The 15457-nt window shown below is 42.8% G+C and overlaps 1 protein-coding gene across 1 annotated transcript in view; it reads right to left on the bottom strand.

The window, feature by feature from the left end:
• The window catches only part of oca2 (oculocutaneous albinism II), a 403227-nt gene that overhangs the window by 161772 nt on the left and 225998 nt on the right, over window positions 1-15457 (bottom strand). Inside the window, exons 15-17 of the mRNA XM_048598233.1 lie at window positions 9155-9178; window positions 7097-7149; window positions 6053-6064 (exon numbers count right to left, since the gene is read on the bottom strand). Of these exons, the coding sequence (XP_048454190.1) occupies window positions 6053-6064; window positions 7097-7149; window positions 9155-9178 (89 nt within the window). The remainder of the gene's footprint in view (window positions 1-6052; window positions 6065-7096; window positions 7150-9154; window positions 9179-15457) is intronic.

Raw genomic sequence — 15457 nt, 5'->3', positions numbered from 1 at the left:
GGCCCGAAACGTCAGCCTTCCTGCTCCTCTGATGCTGCTTGGCCTGCTGTGTTCATCCAGCTCTATACCTTGTTATCTCAGATTCTCCAGCATCTGCAGTTCCTACTATCTCTCATAAACATCAACAAGTTTGAGCTGAGATTTATATCTTTATTCAAAGAGTCTGAAAGCAGTCAACCAGACCAGAATCTCCTGCTTGATTTATACCTTTATGAAAAGTTTACATTTGGAGATTAAAAAAACTCATCTGCAATTATCCTGTTTCGAGACAAATAACAGAAGAACACAAATAAACTATATATTTCAAGTAGTTGCCTGTGGTAGAGCTGGAGATGAATTTGTGATCAGAACAAAGTGCAGAAAGCTCCCTCTCAGCTTCAGTGTGTGAAAAGAGTCCAGTGACGGAGCTGATTGAAAATATCTGATACGAGAACATCAAACACTGAAAGGAGAACTGCTGCAGATAAAAACCATTACAGGCTCAGGTTAAAATCTTGCACTTTAAAGGACAGCCTAAGGACTTTAAGTTGTACATTATTGTACCTCCCCTTCATACTGGATCCTGTACCTTTTTAGCTTTGTATTTGTGTGCGTGTGTGTTTGATGTTAAATTTTTATTGCAAATGGGATTAGATTAGTTGAGGATATCTGGTCAGCATGGACGGGTTAGACCGAAGGGTCCATTTCCGTGCTTTATAACTCTATGACTCTAATTGTTTTTCTTGAGATCAGCAAATAATAAAATCACTCTTTGTTTCAGGGACAAAAACCTTGAAATTGGATCATTATTGTTTCTGCTGAACTAGTCAACTACATTTTAATTGAATTGGGGTTCAGCCGTGTGTTAAAAAAACATAAAATCTTATGGGCAGAATCTTTCCAGCCCGTGAGTAGTGTGGCCAATGGTGAGAAACTTGGGACAATGTGGTGAGAACATAAATAAAGAGATTCTTGATGTCAAGGAAAGAAGTCTGGTTTTCCCCTTGAAGTTTCAGTGGCTAGATGAGAATCACCAGGAAGTGGCAAGCACTTTGTTTGCATGCATTAACATTTTATTATTAGCTAACCTTTAAGCCCATTGCTGCTTTGTTTAGAAACTGCAGGCTCACAGTATCTCTGCCTTTCAGGTAGGATGTCACAGTTGCCAATACTGAACAATCAATAAGATGAACATGTTGCTGGACAGTACCATACTACTTCAATGTCACACCCGCAGAACCCAACAACAACTGACATGGCCTACACTCTGCATCTTATTTAATTGAATGGCCATGTCTGAAAGTCTTTAGTTGAGAGAAAGGGGTGAGCTATAGCCTGTCTGGGGCTGTCGTCACAGTCAGTCAAAGCCATCCTCTGCCCTCAGTCCAGGGGATTGGCCACAGGGCAATTACAGGAGCCACTGACCATATTGCTTGACCTGACTTTCCAAGGCAGCCACCATCCATGGGGGCAGAGCCAGCACTGCTCTTCAAGCCGTCAATCCAGGTAATGACGTAGCTCCTGCTGCTGTTACTCCTGTGATTGTCAGTGCATTTAGACAAACCTATTAATGGCCAGCACCACAGGTTCGCCTTGGTCTCCAGCAGCCCCCTGAGTGCCAGCGACCTGTGGCTTCTCTCTCTCGGCCAGCTGCAGAGATGTGCCAGTGATGTGCTCCTGAGTCTAATCTAGATTAAGCGGCTATCGAGATGCAAGAAGGTGCAGGAGTAAGTCTTGCCAATGCCTCCTCTGGGGAATCTTGGAATCTGGTGCTTCTTGCTTAGAGGGAAGAGGGGTGGGCAGCCTTAGGGAACTGGCCTCTCTACAGGATCTGTGGGGGCTGCTGGTGCTCTCTCTGCAAAAGACAAGAGAGAGGAAACTAGCTACACAATAGGAGATGGAGATTAAGCTTGTTAAAAATACACTTACAGTGGTGGTAATGGGAGAGCTGTGAAGTACAATGAATCTTATATGGACACCTGGACATGGAGATCTGAGCATCCTGATCTGAACAGTCTCCAGCCTCTGCCATGAGTTCTTTGAATGGAGGTAGAGCAGATGACTGTTAGTGAACTCAGTGCCTGCTTTTGTCCTCCGTGACCTATTGTGAGCCTGCTTTGTCTGCACGCAAAAGGAGAGACTGACTGAGGTGAAATTGGCTGGAAGATCTGAGGTAGTGGGAAAGCAAGGAAGGCCATGGGTGAGTGAGAGAGAGAGAGAAAGAGAGACAGAGAGGTTAGAAGTCTGTGGGGATGGACTGAGTGATAGCCATTAAGGGAAGATGCTGCATTCAGCAGTAGAATGGCACACACTATGAATCTTGCTGGGATATGTGTGTGTAGTGACAGACTGTAAAGTAGCAGTGAGCTAGCAGCACTTAGCCTAGTGGAGCACAAGAAGTCATTAATCTTCTTGTGGCCTTGGTGTGTGTTCCTCCAGAATGTGGACACCACACTGACGTTGGTGACTCTCTCTCACCAGGCTGGCAGCATCTGGTGCAAGATCTCATCTGGCAGTCCTGAGGGAACAGGATAGTTCTCCTTCCCACCATCCTGTTCGCCAGGATCTCCTGGTCCCTGTTGGCAAAGTGGGCCGCCAACTTCTTCCTGGCCAATTCCTTACATCCCGTAATGCATGGAGGCTCCTTAAGGGGAGTTGGGGGAGACACAACATAACAGAGGGTTGACACGCCATTGGAAAAAGGCACTGGCTGCTTAAAGAGGTCATCGATTTGCCAGTTAAGTGGCTCAGTTAGCCTCTGGTAGGAAAGGCCATCCTCCATCCTCTGTGATGTTGGTAAAATGGCATTGAATCAGGAAGACACCTCCTTCATCTCTCCCCTACTGTAGTACACTCTGTGCCATTGCCTCCCAACGTACTTCCAGAGGGTTGGAAAATCCAACTCATCAAAACCTCAGGAAGAAACAAAAGTCTTTCCAATGTGGATCTAAATGGAACCAACACTGTTCAGTTCAGAGTAACTACGCTCAGAGATTTATCTCTTTGCAATGTGTTCACACCATAAATGAGATTTACTTGAGATTCAAAGATGTTAGTATCTTAAACCCCCACTCATAAAATGAAATGTTCAGTGAGCACTGCTATCTTTTAGCACAAGCTTATCATCTCAACAAAATCCTTCATTGATGAATATTTAATTCTGTCATATATTTTTCAATGAACAGCTACAAGTTCTCACTATAAATGAATCACTAAAATACAACAGTAGGTAAAATATGAATCTGAATGCTTTTTTTTCTACAGAAGGCTGTGTCACCAGAGAAATGCTCTGGGGTACAATCCTGATTTCATGTAGCAGTGAAACCCCCCTAATGTGTAGTGCATTACATCACCTACACATTGTGGATACACAAATTGTAACTGTTTTTCTATTCTGTCATAGGAATATGGGCATCACTGGCTAGGCCAGAACTTATCACCTATCTCTATTTGTCCATAAACTGAGTGAATTGCCAGACCATATCAGAAGGCAGTTAGCCATTCAACCAATTGCTGAGAGTCTGGAGTCACATGTAGGCCAGACCAGGTGGGGATGGCAGAATTAGAAATAGCCTTTACTGTCACATATACTCAGTGAGTAATGCGAAAAGTTTATACATTGCCGCTTACAATGCCAATTTAGGTGCAAAGGTACCTAGGTCCAGCTTCTTTAGTTACAAGATCTTAGAGACAATAGAGAAATAAACAGATTTCCTTCCCTGAAGGACATTAATGATCCAGGTGGGTTTTTTCAACAATTGCTGCTGATAGTATCCAGGTTCCCTGTGGGTGAGACTGGCTTTCAATTCCGGATTAAAGAATTTAATTTAATCCCCACTATCCACTGTTTTGGGATTATGTCATGATATCAATGGACAATAGCAAGATGTAATAAATATCTAGTGGAAGAAGATTCAAGGATGATCTACTTGAAATGTTTCAGATATTTAAAGGATTGCACAGTGTAGATTTCATTGTTACAGAGCTAGCTCAGTTTTTTCACTCTCCCAGGATTAAATCCTGGTTCTCCCTTCCTAGTGACATTGACAGTGTACCCCTTCTACATGAATAAAAGAGAATCAAGATGCTCATCACCATCATGTCCAGGGCAATCTGGGATAGGCAACAAATGATGACCTAGCCAGTGATGCCCACATCCCATGCAAGAATAAAGAAATCAATACGGGGAGAAGTAATGGACCAAATCTTCCATCAGAAATCCTATTTTCGATCTTGATCTTCTGATTTTTCTGACAGACCTCCTGATAGAGGATTCTTCATAACTGATGTTGTGCAGCACAAAGGATCCGTGCAGAAGCTGCATTTTTCTTTTACAGCAGTAACTATATTCCAACAAAAAGCTTAATGGCCCAAAGCTTCTTTGAAAAAGCGATGGAGAGCAAATATTTGTGTAAGTTAGAAGTATCAGGGCATAAAATGGATGACTTAAGTGAGTAAGGGGCTAGGTCAGTAGGTTATTTGTGCAGCAGGGTTGAGGGTGGGCAGTACAGCAGGGGTTGAGGTGGTTGGTAGAGGAGGTGGGTAAATGAATGAGGTGAGCAGGTGGTTGAAGAGTGTGAGTCAAGCTGTATAGGGTGGCAGGTTGGTGATGTGGTAGGTAAGTGAAATGGATGGATTGCGTCAGGGTGGCAGACAAGTCAGGCCAGATGGGGAGGGGAGATGAGAGGTTGAATTGGGGTCTAGGCAGGTTAGTCAGCTTGGGCAAGGATGGATCAAGGGATTTTGTTGTTCAGGGGTACAGCTGGTGGTAGTCCAGTAGTTAGACTAGGTTTCCTCCTGTCTGATATTTCCTGGGTACAATCCAGGTAAGGAAGTCAGAATTATCTAGTGTCTCTGAGTCTAATTCAGGAGTCATAGAATCCCATCAAGTCCACACCAAACTTCTGAAGGGCATACCACCCAGATCCAAAACCCCCTACCATGTCCCTGTAACTCTGTATTTCTCATGCCACTCCCATTTAGCCTGTACACCCCTGACATTATGGCCAATCCACCTAACGTGCACATCTTTGGACTGTGGGAGGAAACCAGAGCACCCAGCAGAAACCCACACAGACATGGAGAGAACCTGCAACTCCATATAGACAATCGCCCAAGGGTAGAATCGAACCTGTGCCCCTGGTGCTGTGAGGCAGCAGTGCTAACCACTTAGCCAGCATGCTGTCCTATTCAAATCATGCCTTCGATCCAGGATTGAACATTCTGGGGGTATCTTTTGGGCTACTTGTCCCAACCTCCCTGATCTCACCCTCTAGTACCAATGATCTACTGAGTCAACAACCTAACAACTTCTCAGAATCACAGAACTGTTACGATGTTGAAGAAGGCCATTCAGCCCATTGTGACTTCACCAGCTTTCTGAGCATTTTGACCCAGTGCCAATTCTGTACCTTTTAATTATAACTGTACACATTGTTTCCATTTAAGTAATCATTTAATACCACTCGTGAATGCCTCAATGAAACTGCCATTGATCACAATTCCAGACTTTGCATTTCAGACCCTAACCACTAATAAGTTCTTAATAAGTTATTTTTTTCCTCATTACATATTTGCTTCCTTTGCAAAACATTCTGAATCCTTACCAGCTGGTTCTTAATTATCTTATAAAAGTAGGAAAGGTTTCTCCCCCATATAGACCACTCAAGATTTGAAAACTTCTACCAGGTCCCCCGTAGTTTTATCCTCTCCAAGGGAAACAGTTCCAACTTCTACTATCTATCCTCATAACTTGAGTTTCGTTTCCCTGGAACCACTTGTGTAAACCTCTCGTGCACTTTCTCCTGAAACATGATGCTTAAAAATTTACAGCTGAAGTCTAACTGGTGTCTAATGCAAATTCAGCATAATCTCTCTGCTCTGTACAGTATGTCCCTACTTATAAAACCTGTTTGCTTTATTGACAGCTCTCTCTACCTGTCTTGTCACAATTAATGGTTATGCACATATATACAGGTCTCTCTGTGTAGTACTACTACCCTCTGGTTTATCCTGCCTCTCCATGTTGTTTGGCCCTAAATGTACACTTCTCCACTTGAACTTAACTATCTACCCACCCATTCCACTAACTTGTCCTTGTCTTTTTGCAGCTCTACTCTGTCTTCCTCTCATTTTACAATGCTCCCAAGTGTTCTGTCATCACAAACAATGCAATTGTCTCTGCGCACCAAGATCTAAAACATCGACCAGGAAAAGTAACAGTCTCAATACCAGTCCCTGGGGAATTCCATGACAAACCTTCCTCCATTTTGAAAAGTACCCATTAACCATTATTCTCTGCTTTCTGTCCCATGGCCAATTTTGTAACCACATTGCTATTAGGTGGCATACTGGCTCAGTGATTAGCACTGCTGCCTCACAAAGCCAGGGACCCAGGTTCAATTTCAGCCTCGGGTGACCATCGGTGTGGAGTTTGCGTGTCTCCCTGTGCCTGGGTGGGTGTTCGCCAGGCGCTCTGGTTTCCTCCCAAAGTCCAAAGATGTACGAGTTGGTTAGGTTGGCTATGAGAAATTACCCATAGTGTCCAGGGATGTGCAGGCTTAGGTGGGTTAGCCATGAGAAATGCAGGGATAGGATAAGAGGGTTGGTTTGGGTGGGATGCTCTTTGGAGGGTCAGTGTGGACTTGATGGGCTGAATGGCCTGCTTCCACACTGTAGGGGTTCTATGATTGCTGTCCCTTCTGTTCCATGAACTATATCATTCCTAACAAGTCTGTCACGTACAGCTGTATCAAATACCTTCTGAAAGTCTGTATACACCAACATCAACTGCATTTCTCTCATCGACCCTCCTTAACCTTCCCAATACCTCTTCAAGTAAAATCCAGCTAGTTCGTTGTACACAGTTTTCCCTGAACAAATCCAGGCTGTCTTCTCTGATTTAACCATAATTTTCCGTGTGACTCTCAACCTATTCAGTAATTGTTTCTAGACGCTTCCCTGGGCTTATCTTTACTTTACTCTTCATCCTTATTCTAAATCAAACAAAGTGACTGACTCTGGGAATGCGTTTTGGAAACCAGAATGCTGGCCAATTCTGTGTGCTCAGGTCTGGCACAATGGAATCTGAAAATCCTGCTGGGTTTATTTATTTCACGTAATTCTTCGCACCAAAGTTTATCATTGTAAAATTGGAAGCGCAGTTTTGGACTCACTCATATGTGGCCATGAACGCTGGGCCACAGATGTAACGATGCCCCCCTGTAGAGCTGTGATTCTCAATGCATTTCACTGTGGAGATGTGTTGCTATCAAGCCAGGTGCTTCCCCATAAAGAAGGAGAGGAAGGCAGCATATAAATAATTCAGTTCTCTGCAATTTCTGGAGTGCACAGCTTAAGAACGGCAGAGGCTGTGAAGGATGACTACCATCTTGTCTTAAGAGGCGAGTGACTAGAACAGGATTAAGAGCGCATCAAATCCTACAATAATGTATGTTATTTATGTTACTGTTGCTCCAGTGACTGTCAGTAATATTACGCAAGTATATGAATGAGGAGCAGGACATTTAGCCCCTCAAACCTGCACTACTATTCAGTAAGATCATGGCTGATCCAAACATGGTTTCAACTCCGCTTTCCAGCCCACTCATGATACCCTTTGACTCCCAGGTTAGTCAAGAATCTGCCTTAAAAGTACTGAACGACTCAGAGTCCAGTGCTCTTTTGAAGAAGAGTGTCAGGGGAAAATGTTCAAATTATGCTGAACTATAATAAAAATAGAAAATGCGAGTGAAACTCAGAAGATCTGACAGTATCTGTGGAGACAGAAACAGGGTTAATGTATTGAGTCCAATGACTGTGTATTCAAGTGAGATCTAAGCTCAAAGAATACAAGTTCCAAAAACTCACAGGTACAAATTTCCCTTTGGATAATTCCTCCCACACCCCCTCCCGCCTAACTCCATCGCAACTTCTAATCCCACCTCTGTTGTAAAAATAGCAAAGAAAGTTCCAGAGAAGAACCTTTCAACTCAGAACATTAACACCAACTCTCTCTTTCTCTCTCTCCAGGGAGGCTGCCAGACCTGCTGAGTTTCTCCAGCACCTTATGTTTTTATTTCAGATCTCCAGCAATGGGAACAGTTTCATTTCATGCAGAAATGTCCTAATTAGCTTAAAATGCATAAGACAAAAGGCACTGAATTATCAGTAACCTCCTACCTGGCTCTGTCAACATGGTGTATGGTCAGAAGAAAAAGAAAAGCAGCCTACATGCTCTCAGGATAACCCCCAATGTTACAGCCAAAGTAATAATTTTGAAGCTCAGTCACCTTACATATTGTACCACATACTCGATTATAGAAAGAGTCTGGTGAATTTGTAATGGGGAATAGAGGAATAACAGATAAGTTAAATTATTACTTTGTTTCTGTTTTGGATGAATGGATTAATGATTGGCTAACAGACAGAAATTAGAGAGCAGGAAAATGGGCCATTCTCATGTTGGCAGGCTGTGACTAGTGTACCACAAGGATCAGTACTTGGGTTCCAGCTGTTAATAATAAATATCAATGATTTGGAGGTGGGGACCAAATTTAATATTTCCAATTTGCAGATTACAAAGTGGGAATGAGTAGTATGATGAAGATGTAAAGCAACATTCGAAAAATTTTCACAGGCATGGTGAACGGCAGGTGGAATACCATGTGGAAAAAATGAGAGGTTACCCACTTTGGTAGGAGGAAAAAATGTCCAGAGCATTTCTTAAAATGGTAAGGAGTTGGAAAGTTTTATGTACAGAGGGATATAGCTGCCCTTGTCAATAAGTCACTAAATGCTAACATACAATCTCATGGAACTGTAGTCTTTAATGCAAGAGAATTTGAGTACAAGGATAATGAAGTCTTGCTTCACTATATAGGAATTTGGTTAGGCCACACCTTGAATACTGTGGTTTTTGTCTCCTTACTTTTCTTATTATTCATTCAAGGATTGTGTGTATAGAGAGAGAGTCAGCCTCATTGCTGGGTCTGAGCCAGACCAGGAATGGACAGCTATTGCCTTCCCTAAAGGACATTAGTAAATCAGGTGTGTCTTTGCTGCAATCAACAATTGTTTCATGGTCATCATTAGACTCTTACTTCCAGATTTTTACTGGATTCAAATTGCACCATCTTCTGTGTTCCCCAGAACAATTCCCAGATCTCCAGATTACAAGCTTAGCAACAATACTATGCAGCTATGGCCTCCCAAGGAAGGTATTATTGTTATAGATGGACCAAGGTTCAGCAGACTTGCTCCTGGGATGGTGGGACTGTTCAATGAAGACAGACTGGGTAAATTGGGCTTGTAATCTCTCAGGTTTAAGAGAAAGAGAGGCGTTCTCACTGAAACAGGATAGGGAATGTAGAACAGGGGGCACACTTTAAAAATAAGGGGCTGCCAGATCAGTTCGAGATGAGGAGAAATTGTTATTACTCAGAGGTTGTGCACCTTTCAAATTATCTATTGCAGAGAACTGTGGAAGATCAGTCTCTGAGTATGTTTAAGTTAGAAATCGATAGATTTTTGATTACCAATGGTGTACAGATTTGTGGGGGGCGATGGTAAGATATTCAATTATGCTGAAGGGCAGGGCAGGCTCAAGGGGCTGAATGGCTTACTTTTGTTCCCCTTCAGTTCCTCCACTACCAATGTCAGTAATAACAATGCGTACTATCTACAAGATGCAGTAATTCACCAAGACTCCTGAGAAAGCACTCTAAACCTATGTCCACTACCATCTTGAAGGACAAGGACAGCAGAATCATGGAAACACCAGCATCTGTAAGTTCCCCTCCAAGCCACTCACCATCCTGATTTGGAAATATATCACTGTTCCTTCAGTGCCACAGGGTCAAAATCCCGGAACTCCATCCCTAAGAGCATTGTGGGTCTACCTACACCAAATGGACTGCAGAGGGTTCAAGAAGGCAGCTTACCAACGCCAAGATAGTAAGAACTGCTGATGCTGGAGTCAAAGATAACACAGTGTGGAGCTGGAGGAACACAGCAGGCCAGGCAGCATCAGAGGAGCAGGAAAGCTGACATTTGGGGTTGGGACCCTCCTTCAGAAAAAGTTTTCTGAAACTCAAACCCTGTGGTCCCATTTCATAGAGAATGAGAAAAAAACACTTTATTCCTTCTGTTCTTCTGGGATACAGTAAGTTACATTATTAAACATTATTCAATTATATTCCTGTATTCTTTGTTGGAAACTACCTGTGGTGTAAAATATTCATCCCTTTTGAGCTATTAGATGCTGTGATGCAATAAAGCGGCACTCTCTCCACAGTAAATTCGATAATCATCTGAGACGCTGCTCCCAGATTAAGGGTAGATTTTGTTCTATTTTACATGATCTTCAGTGTGTTGATGCACAAGATATGGAAACAATTAACTGTAATTTTAATAATGTACAGTTTCTTGCAAATCTGTGCACTGGTGCTGTGACCAGAAGAAATTCTGTTTCCAGATGGGTTGTTCAACACATGTAGATTTTCTGCTGCACTTATTTCCCTCTTAGCCACCCTCTTTCTTTCACGCCTCTTGCTTTCTCATTCTTACCATCCTGTTGAATTTCTACAGAACAGCAGATTTGACATTCAGACAAGATTAATGAACTCTTGAACACATTATTATTTAAAAACATGAAAGCAAAGGAAGTAGGAGCAGGATAGATTGTTGTATTCACAGAGTCACAGAGATGTACAGCATGAAAACAGATCCTTTGGTCCAACTCGACTAGATATTCTTCATTAACATTGAATCCCTACAGTGTGAGGACAGGCCCTCTGGCCCAATAAGTCCACACTGACCTTCAGAGCATCCCATCCAGACCCATCCCTCTAACCTACACATTCCTGGACACTATGGGCAATTTAGCACAATCAATCTGCCTAGTGTGCACATCTTTGGACTGTGGGAGGAAACTGGAGCACCCAGAGGAAACCCAGACATGGGGAGAATGTACAAACTCCAGACAGACAGTTGCCCAAGAGTGGAATCAAACCTGGGACCCTGGTGCTGTGAGGCAGCAGTGCTAACCTTTGAGCCACTGTGCCGCCCATTTGCCAGCATTTGGCCCATATCCCTCTAAACCCTTCTTATTCATATTCTTCCTCTTCATCCAGATGCCTTTTAAATGTTATAGTTGTAGCAGCCTCCACCACTTCCTCTGGCAGCTCATTCCAGACACTTACCACCCTCCGCATGAAAAAGTTACCCCTTAGGTCCCTTTTAAATCTTTCCCCTTTCACCTTAAACCTATGCACTCTAGTTTTGGAATCCCCCACCCTGGGGAAAAGACCTTGGCTATTCACCCTATCCATGCCCCTCATGATTTTGATAAACTTCTATAAGGTCGCCCTTCAGCCTTCTGGGAAAATAGCCCCAGCCTATTCAGCCTCTCCCTCCAGCTCAAACTCTCCAACCCTAGCAGCATCCTTGCAAGTCTTTTCTGAACCCATTCAAGTTTCCTTCCTATAGCAGGGAGACGAGAATTGAACACTGTATTCCAAAGTGGCCTTTTCAATGGCCTGTTCAGCCACAACATGACCTCCCAACTCCTATACTCAACGCACTGACCAATCAAGGCAAGCACACCAAACATCTTCTTCACTACCCTGTCTACCTGCGACTTCACTTTCAAGGAACTATGAACCTGCACTCCAAGCTCTCTTTGTTCAGCAACACTTGCCATTAAGTGTATAAGTCCTGCCCTGATTTGCTTTTCCAAAATGCAGCACCTCACATTTATCTAAATTAAACTCCATCTGGCACTCCTCGGCGCATTTGCCCATCTGATCAAGATCCTGTTGTACTCTGAGGTAACCTTCTTTGCTGTCCACTACACCTCCAATTTTGGTGTCATCTGCAAACCTACTAACGATTCCTCCTATGTTTACATCCAAATCATTTATATAAATGACAAAAAAATCAGTGGACTCTTGTATTCTTATGCTAGTTTACTTCACAGCAGAATTACCATTCATTCTGGATTTGTAAGGGTTGTACGTTGAGCTTACTTGAAAATTTCTGAGGTTTAGCATCTGAATCAGACTGATAACATACAGTTAGAGAGCAAATCAGTCCAGCATTCTGCAACTTGGGTTCCTCTGGCTGCTGGTCATGTGGTGTGATCCCAGCCTGTAGTTCATCCACATACTCAACTCTTAAAGCAGTAATACAACAAATAACTTACAGGCCCTTGAGTCAGTTCCATTATTTAGCACAATCACAGCAAATCTGCTTCAATCCCACCCTCTGGCTTGTTCTCCATTTTGCTTTGTTATCTGAGAGACAAAAGAAGGCCCATCTCACTCCTAAATGCATGCAAAGATGGCACATCCACAAAACTCTGAGGTACAGAATTCCAAAGATTCACAGTTCTTTGAGTGAAGAAATTTCTCCTCCTTTTCATTCTAAATGATCGATGCCTTAACCTGAGGGAGCACCTTCCAGGAATAACAACTTCCAGCATCAAACATTGCATATGATCAGACCCATAACTGCTGACACACTGAACAGCAAAGTAGCTTTCTGAAGCAAATCTATTTTTTTTATCTAATAAATCTGCAGTTAAGCTTCAAAAAGCCAATTTGAAGTGGTCCTTGCAAACTTCCCTTTTGTTTCTGCCCCAATTTCATACCCATGTTTCCTGACTTTATTCCTCTCCCGATAATCCTCTCTCACTGACATGAACATTTTGCAAGTGTTTGTGACATTCTACATCAAAACCTACTGTAAATGTGTTGCTTTAATTCATAAATGTTCAAAGCTGGATTTTCCAAATTTGCGTTGGTGATTTGAGCCTATCGCCAATTCAGGATTGCTTGGCCGCAATCTTAAAATTATACTCATGGAATGTGCCACATAATATGGCAAATGAGTTTGCACTGGCTGTGAATGATATAGACATATAGGGTTACATTTTCTCCCATTTCAAAATGCAGATATAAGCATGGAACTGGGAGCATGTGCTGAAAGCAATGTAGTTTACTTTGCAGGGAAAACTCTACATCAATATACCTGACTTTGCAATCATAATCATTGAAAGGAAACAACACTGAAGGACGCCTTTTGGCCCATCATGTCTCTGCCTGCCCATCATAAGCAGAATTCAACCAAACCATTCCCTGCCTTTCCCCGTAGTCCTGTTTTGCCTTCACATTTTTAATCAAAAGCTTTTTGAAAGCCAAGATTGGATCTGCTGCCCCCACACTCTCACACTCTCCTCATTTGTGCCTCTGGTTCATTCTCTCATCACCTTGTGTCGCTGTCCTCTAAACTCAACTTACCAACACTAAGCTAGAATTCACAGCTACATTTTCTTCAAAGCCTCCCCGATTTGCAACATCTCTCCTTATCTTCAAAAGCTACCTCAAACAAGTATTTGATCACCTCCCACGGACTCATCTGCTGTTTCTATTTAGTATTCAGAACTCATCCTGTCAGCCCATTTATGAAATATATTGGGTCCCCCATTGAGTCCTGCCCAATGACCTCGTACATCATTGTCATTTTTCACAAGACCTGATTGCAATTATTCCAATTTCTTTATTATCTTTTACAAAGCCTTAGCCTATTTCTTGTTTCATTCCACTCCACATCTGAAGCAAAATTCTAGCACTAAAATTAAAACTCTGTTTAAAATTAAAACTGCACTATTACTAACTCCTTTTTCCTTCTTCCACCTTCTCATATCTGCACTCAATCACAGAACCTTAATCGGTCACAACTTCCTACCTTTGCTCCCGACTTGTAAAACCATATTCTTCTATCATGTTGTTCTACACCACCCATAAATCTTACCCCAATCTCTTCTCCCCAACTCCCCAATGTGTGCAATGTCTTGGACCTTTTGTGTAAGTATAGATACCAATTAGCTGCGATCAAAGTGCATCAGGGAACAAGCTCGAGGAACTATTCCTGTTCCTATGCTGTGATTCCAGCACATTTCTGGAAATTAGTTGACTCTGCTCAGTGGTTGCTGTGTTCATGTAATATTAATTGATCCAAATAGCTTGTCATTTACCAGCCTTGTCTCCGTACATAAATACATAATGTGAATATTATGCCTTACATTAGTTATTCAGCTGCTGCAGTCCAAGGATTACTGCAGCAGTATCACAGAACTTCCATCGTAGTGATTGTGTACAAGGTCCTGAACAACACAGAAAGGTCACCTATTGTAAAGACTTCAACATCCCTCGTATCCAAACTCATAAACCCAACAAGTCACTGGAAAGCTGCAATCCTACATGGATCATCCCCAATTTAGAATTTGAACTCCTTTTTGGGTACATCGCCTGTGGCCTTAACAAGTGGTTAATAAAAAGTCTCTTGTGAGACAAGACTCCATTAATATAAGATTGTCACTAATAAATCCAACTGGGAATTCAGGAACAACCTATTTTTCCAAACAATTGTAGGAAATTGATTGAGCAATTATTAGTTAAGATGCAATTAGGAGAAAGTTTATGAGTACATTACAGGGAAAGTAGCAGAAGAATTTTCTGGTGGGGTTGGATGAAGAGGGATGGGATTTGGATGATGGGGAGCGTAAGTGCCATTACAGACCAATTGTACTGAATGGTACATCTCTCAATGGCCCAGATTAGGATTGGAAAGCTATTTCTGATCATCATCAGAGAAAAAAAATGACACTTTACGGGAGTTGTCCCATAATAATTCCTGGCCAGGAGACTTCTCACCGAAAAAAGAATAGAAAAGTCCAGAAATCCACAAAGACTCGAGTGGAGTGCATCAGCGTGGAAACTATATCACCTTTTCCAGCAGTCACTGATGTACTGTGTGATTTAAAGATCCTCTCACAACTTTACAAGCTATTGAGTAAGTGTTTAAGGTCGATAACAGAGAAGGGTGGAAGATGGCTGAGGGGTTGAGGGGACTAAGGTGCCAGGTATGTGAGGGGTTAGGATGCCAGGTGGGTGAGGGGTTAGGAGCAAGGTGCCTGGTGGCTAGGGTGCTACGGTGTCATGTAGGTAAGAGGATGGGGTTTAGGCTGCCAAGTGGATCATGGATTATAGTGGCAGGTGAGAGAGGCAGGTCAGGAGGATTAGTTGATAAGGAGGTGAGGGGGCAGCGTGGCAGGTGTCTGAGGGGTCACCTTCACAAGAGTTTCTCCCAAAAGTTGAGAAATTTGGGTGTCAGGTGAGCAAGGGTACAAGAAGCAGATCAGTCGGAAGTTCATTGTCATGCTAAATGGATCAGTGCTTAGGGTAGATTTCAAGAGGAACTGGGGCAGTCAGGAAAGGTTCTGTTGGGGATGAGGTGGGTCATATCTGAGGGTGGGGTGTCAGGTCGGGAAGATTGGTAGTAACTTGTGGAAGTGGAGTTGTGGGTCAGGGGATTATCAGGTTTAGTAGGTGGTTTTAGAATGGGAGGGTGTCAAGTTTTGTTGGGGGAGGGGTGATTTGGTGATGAGCCAGAGCGGTAAATGGAGGACCAACACGGA

Source organism: Rhincodon typus, chromosome 6 (genome assembly GCF_021869965.1).
Source record: "Rhincodon typus isolate 14 chromosome 6, sRhiTyp1.1, whole genome shotgun sequence".
NCBI lineage: Eukaryota > Metazoa > Chordata > Chondrichthyes > Orectolobiformes > Rhincodontidae > Rhincodon > Rhincodon typus.
This window is presented reverse-complemented; position numbering and strand designations above follow the sequence as displayed.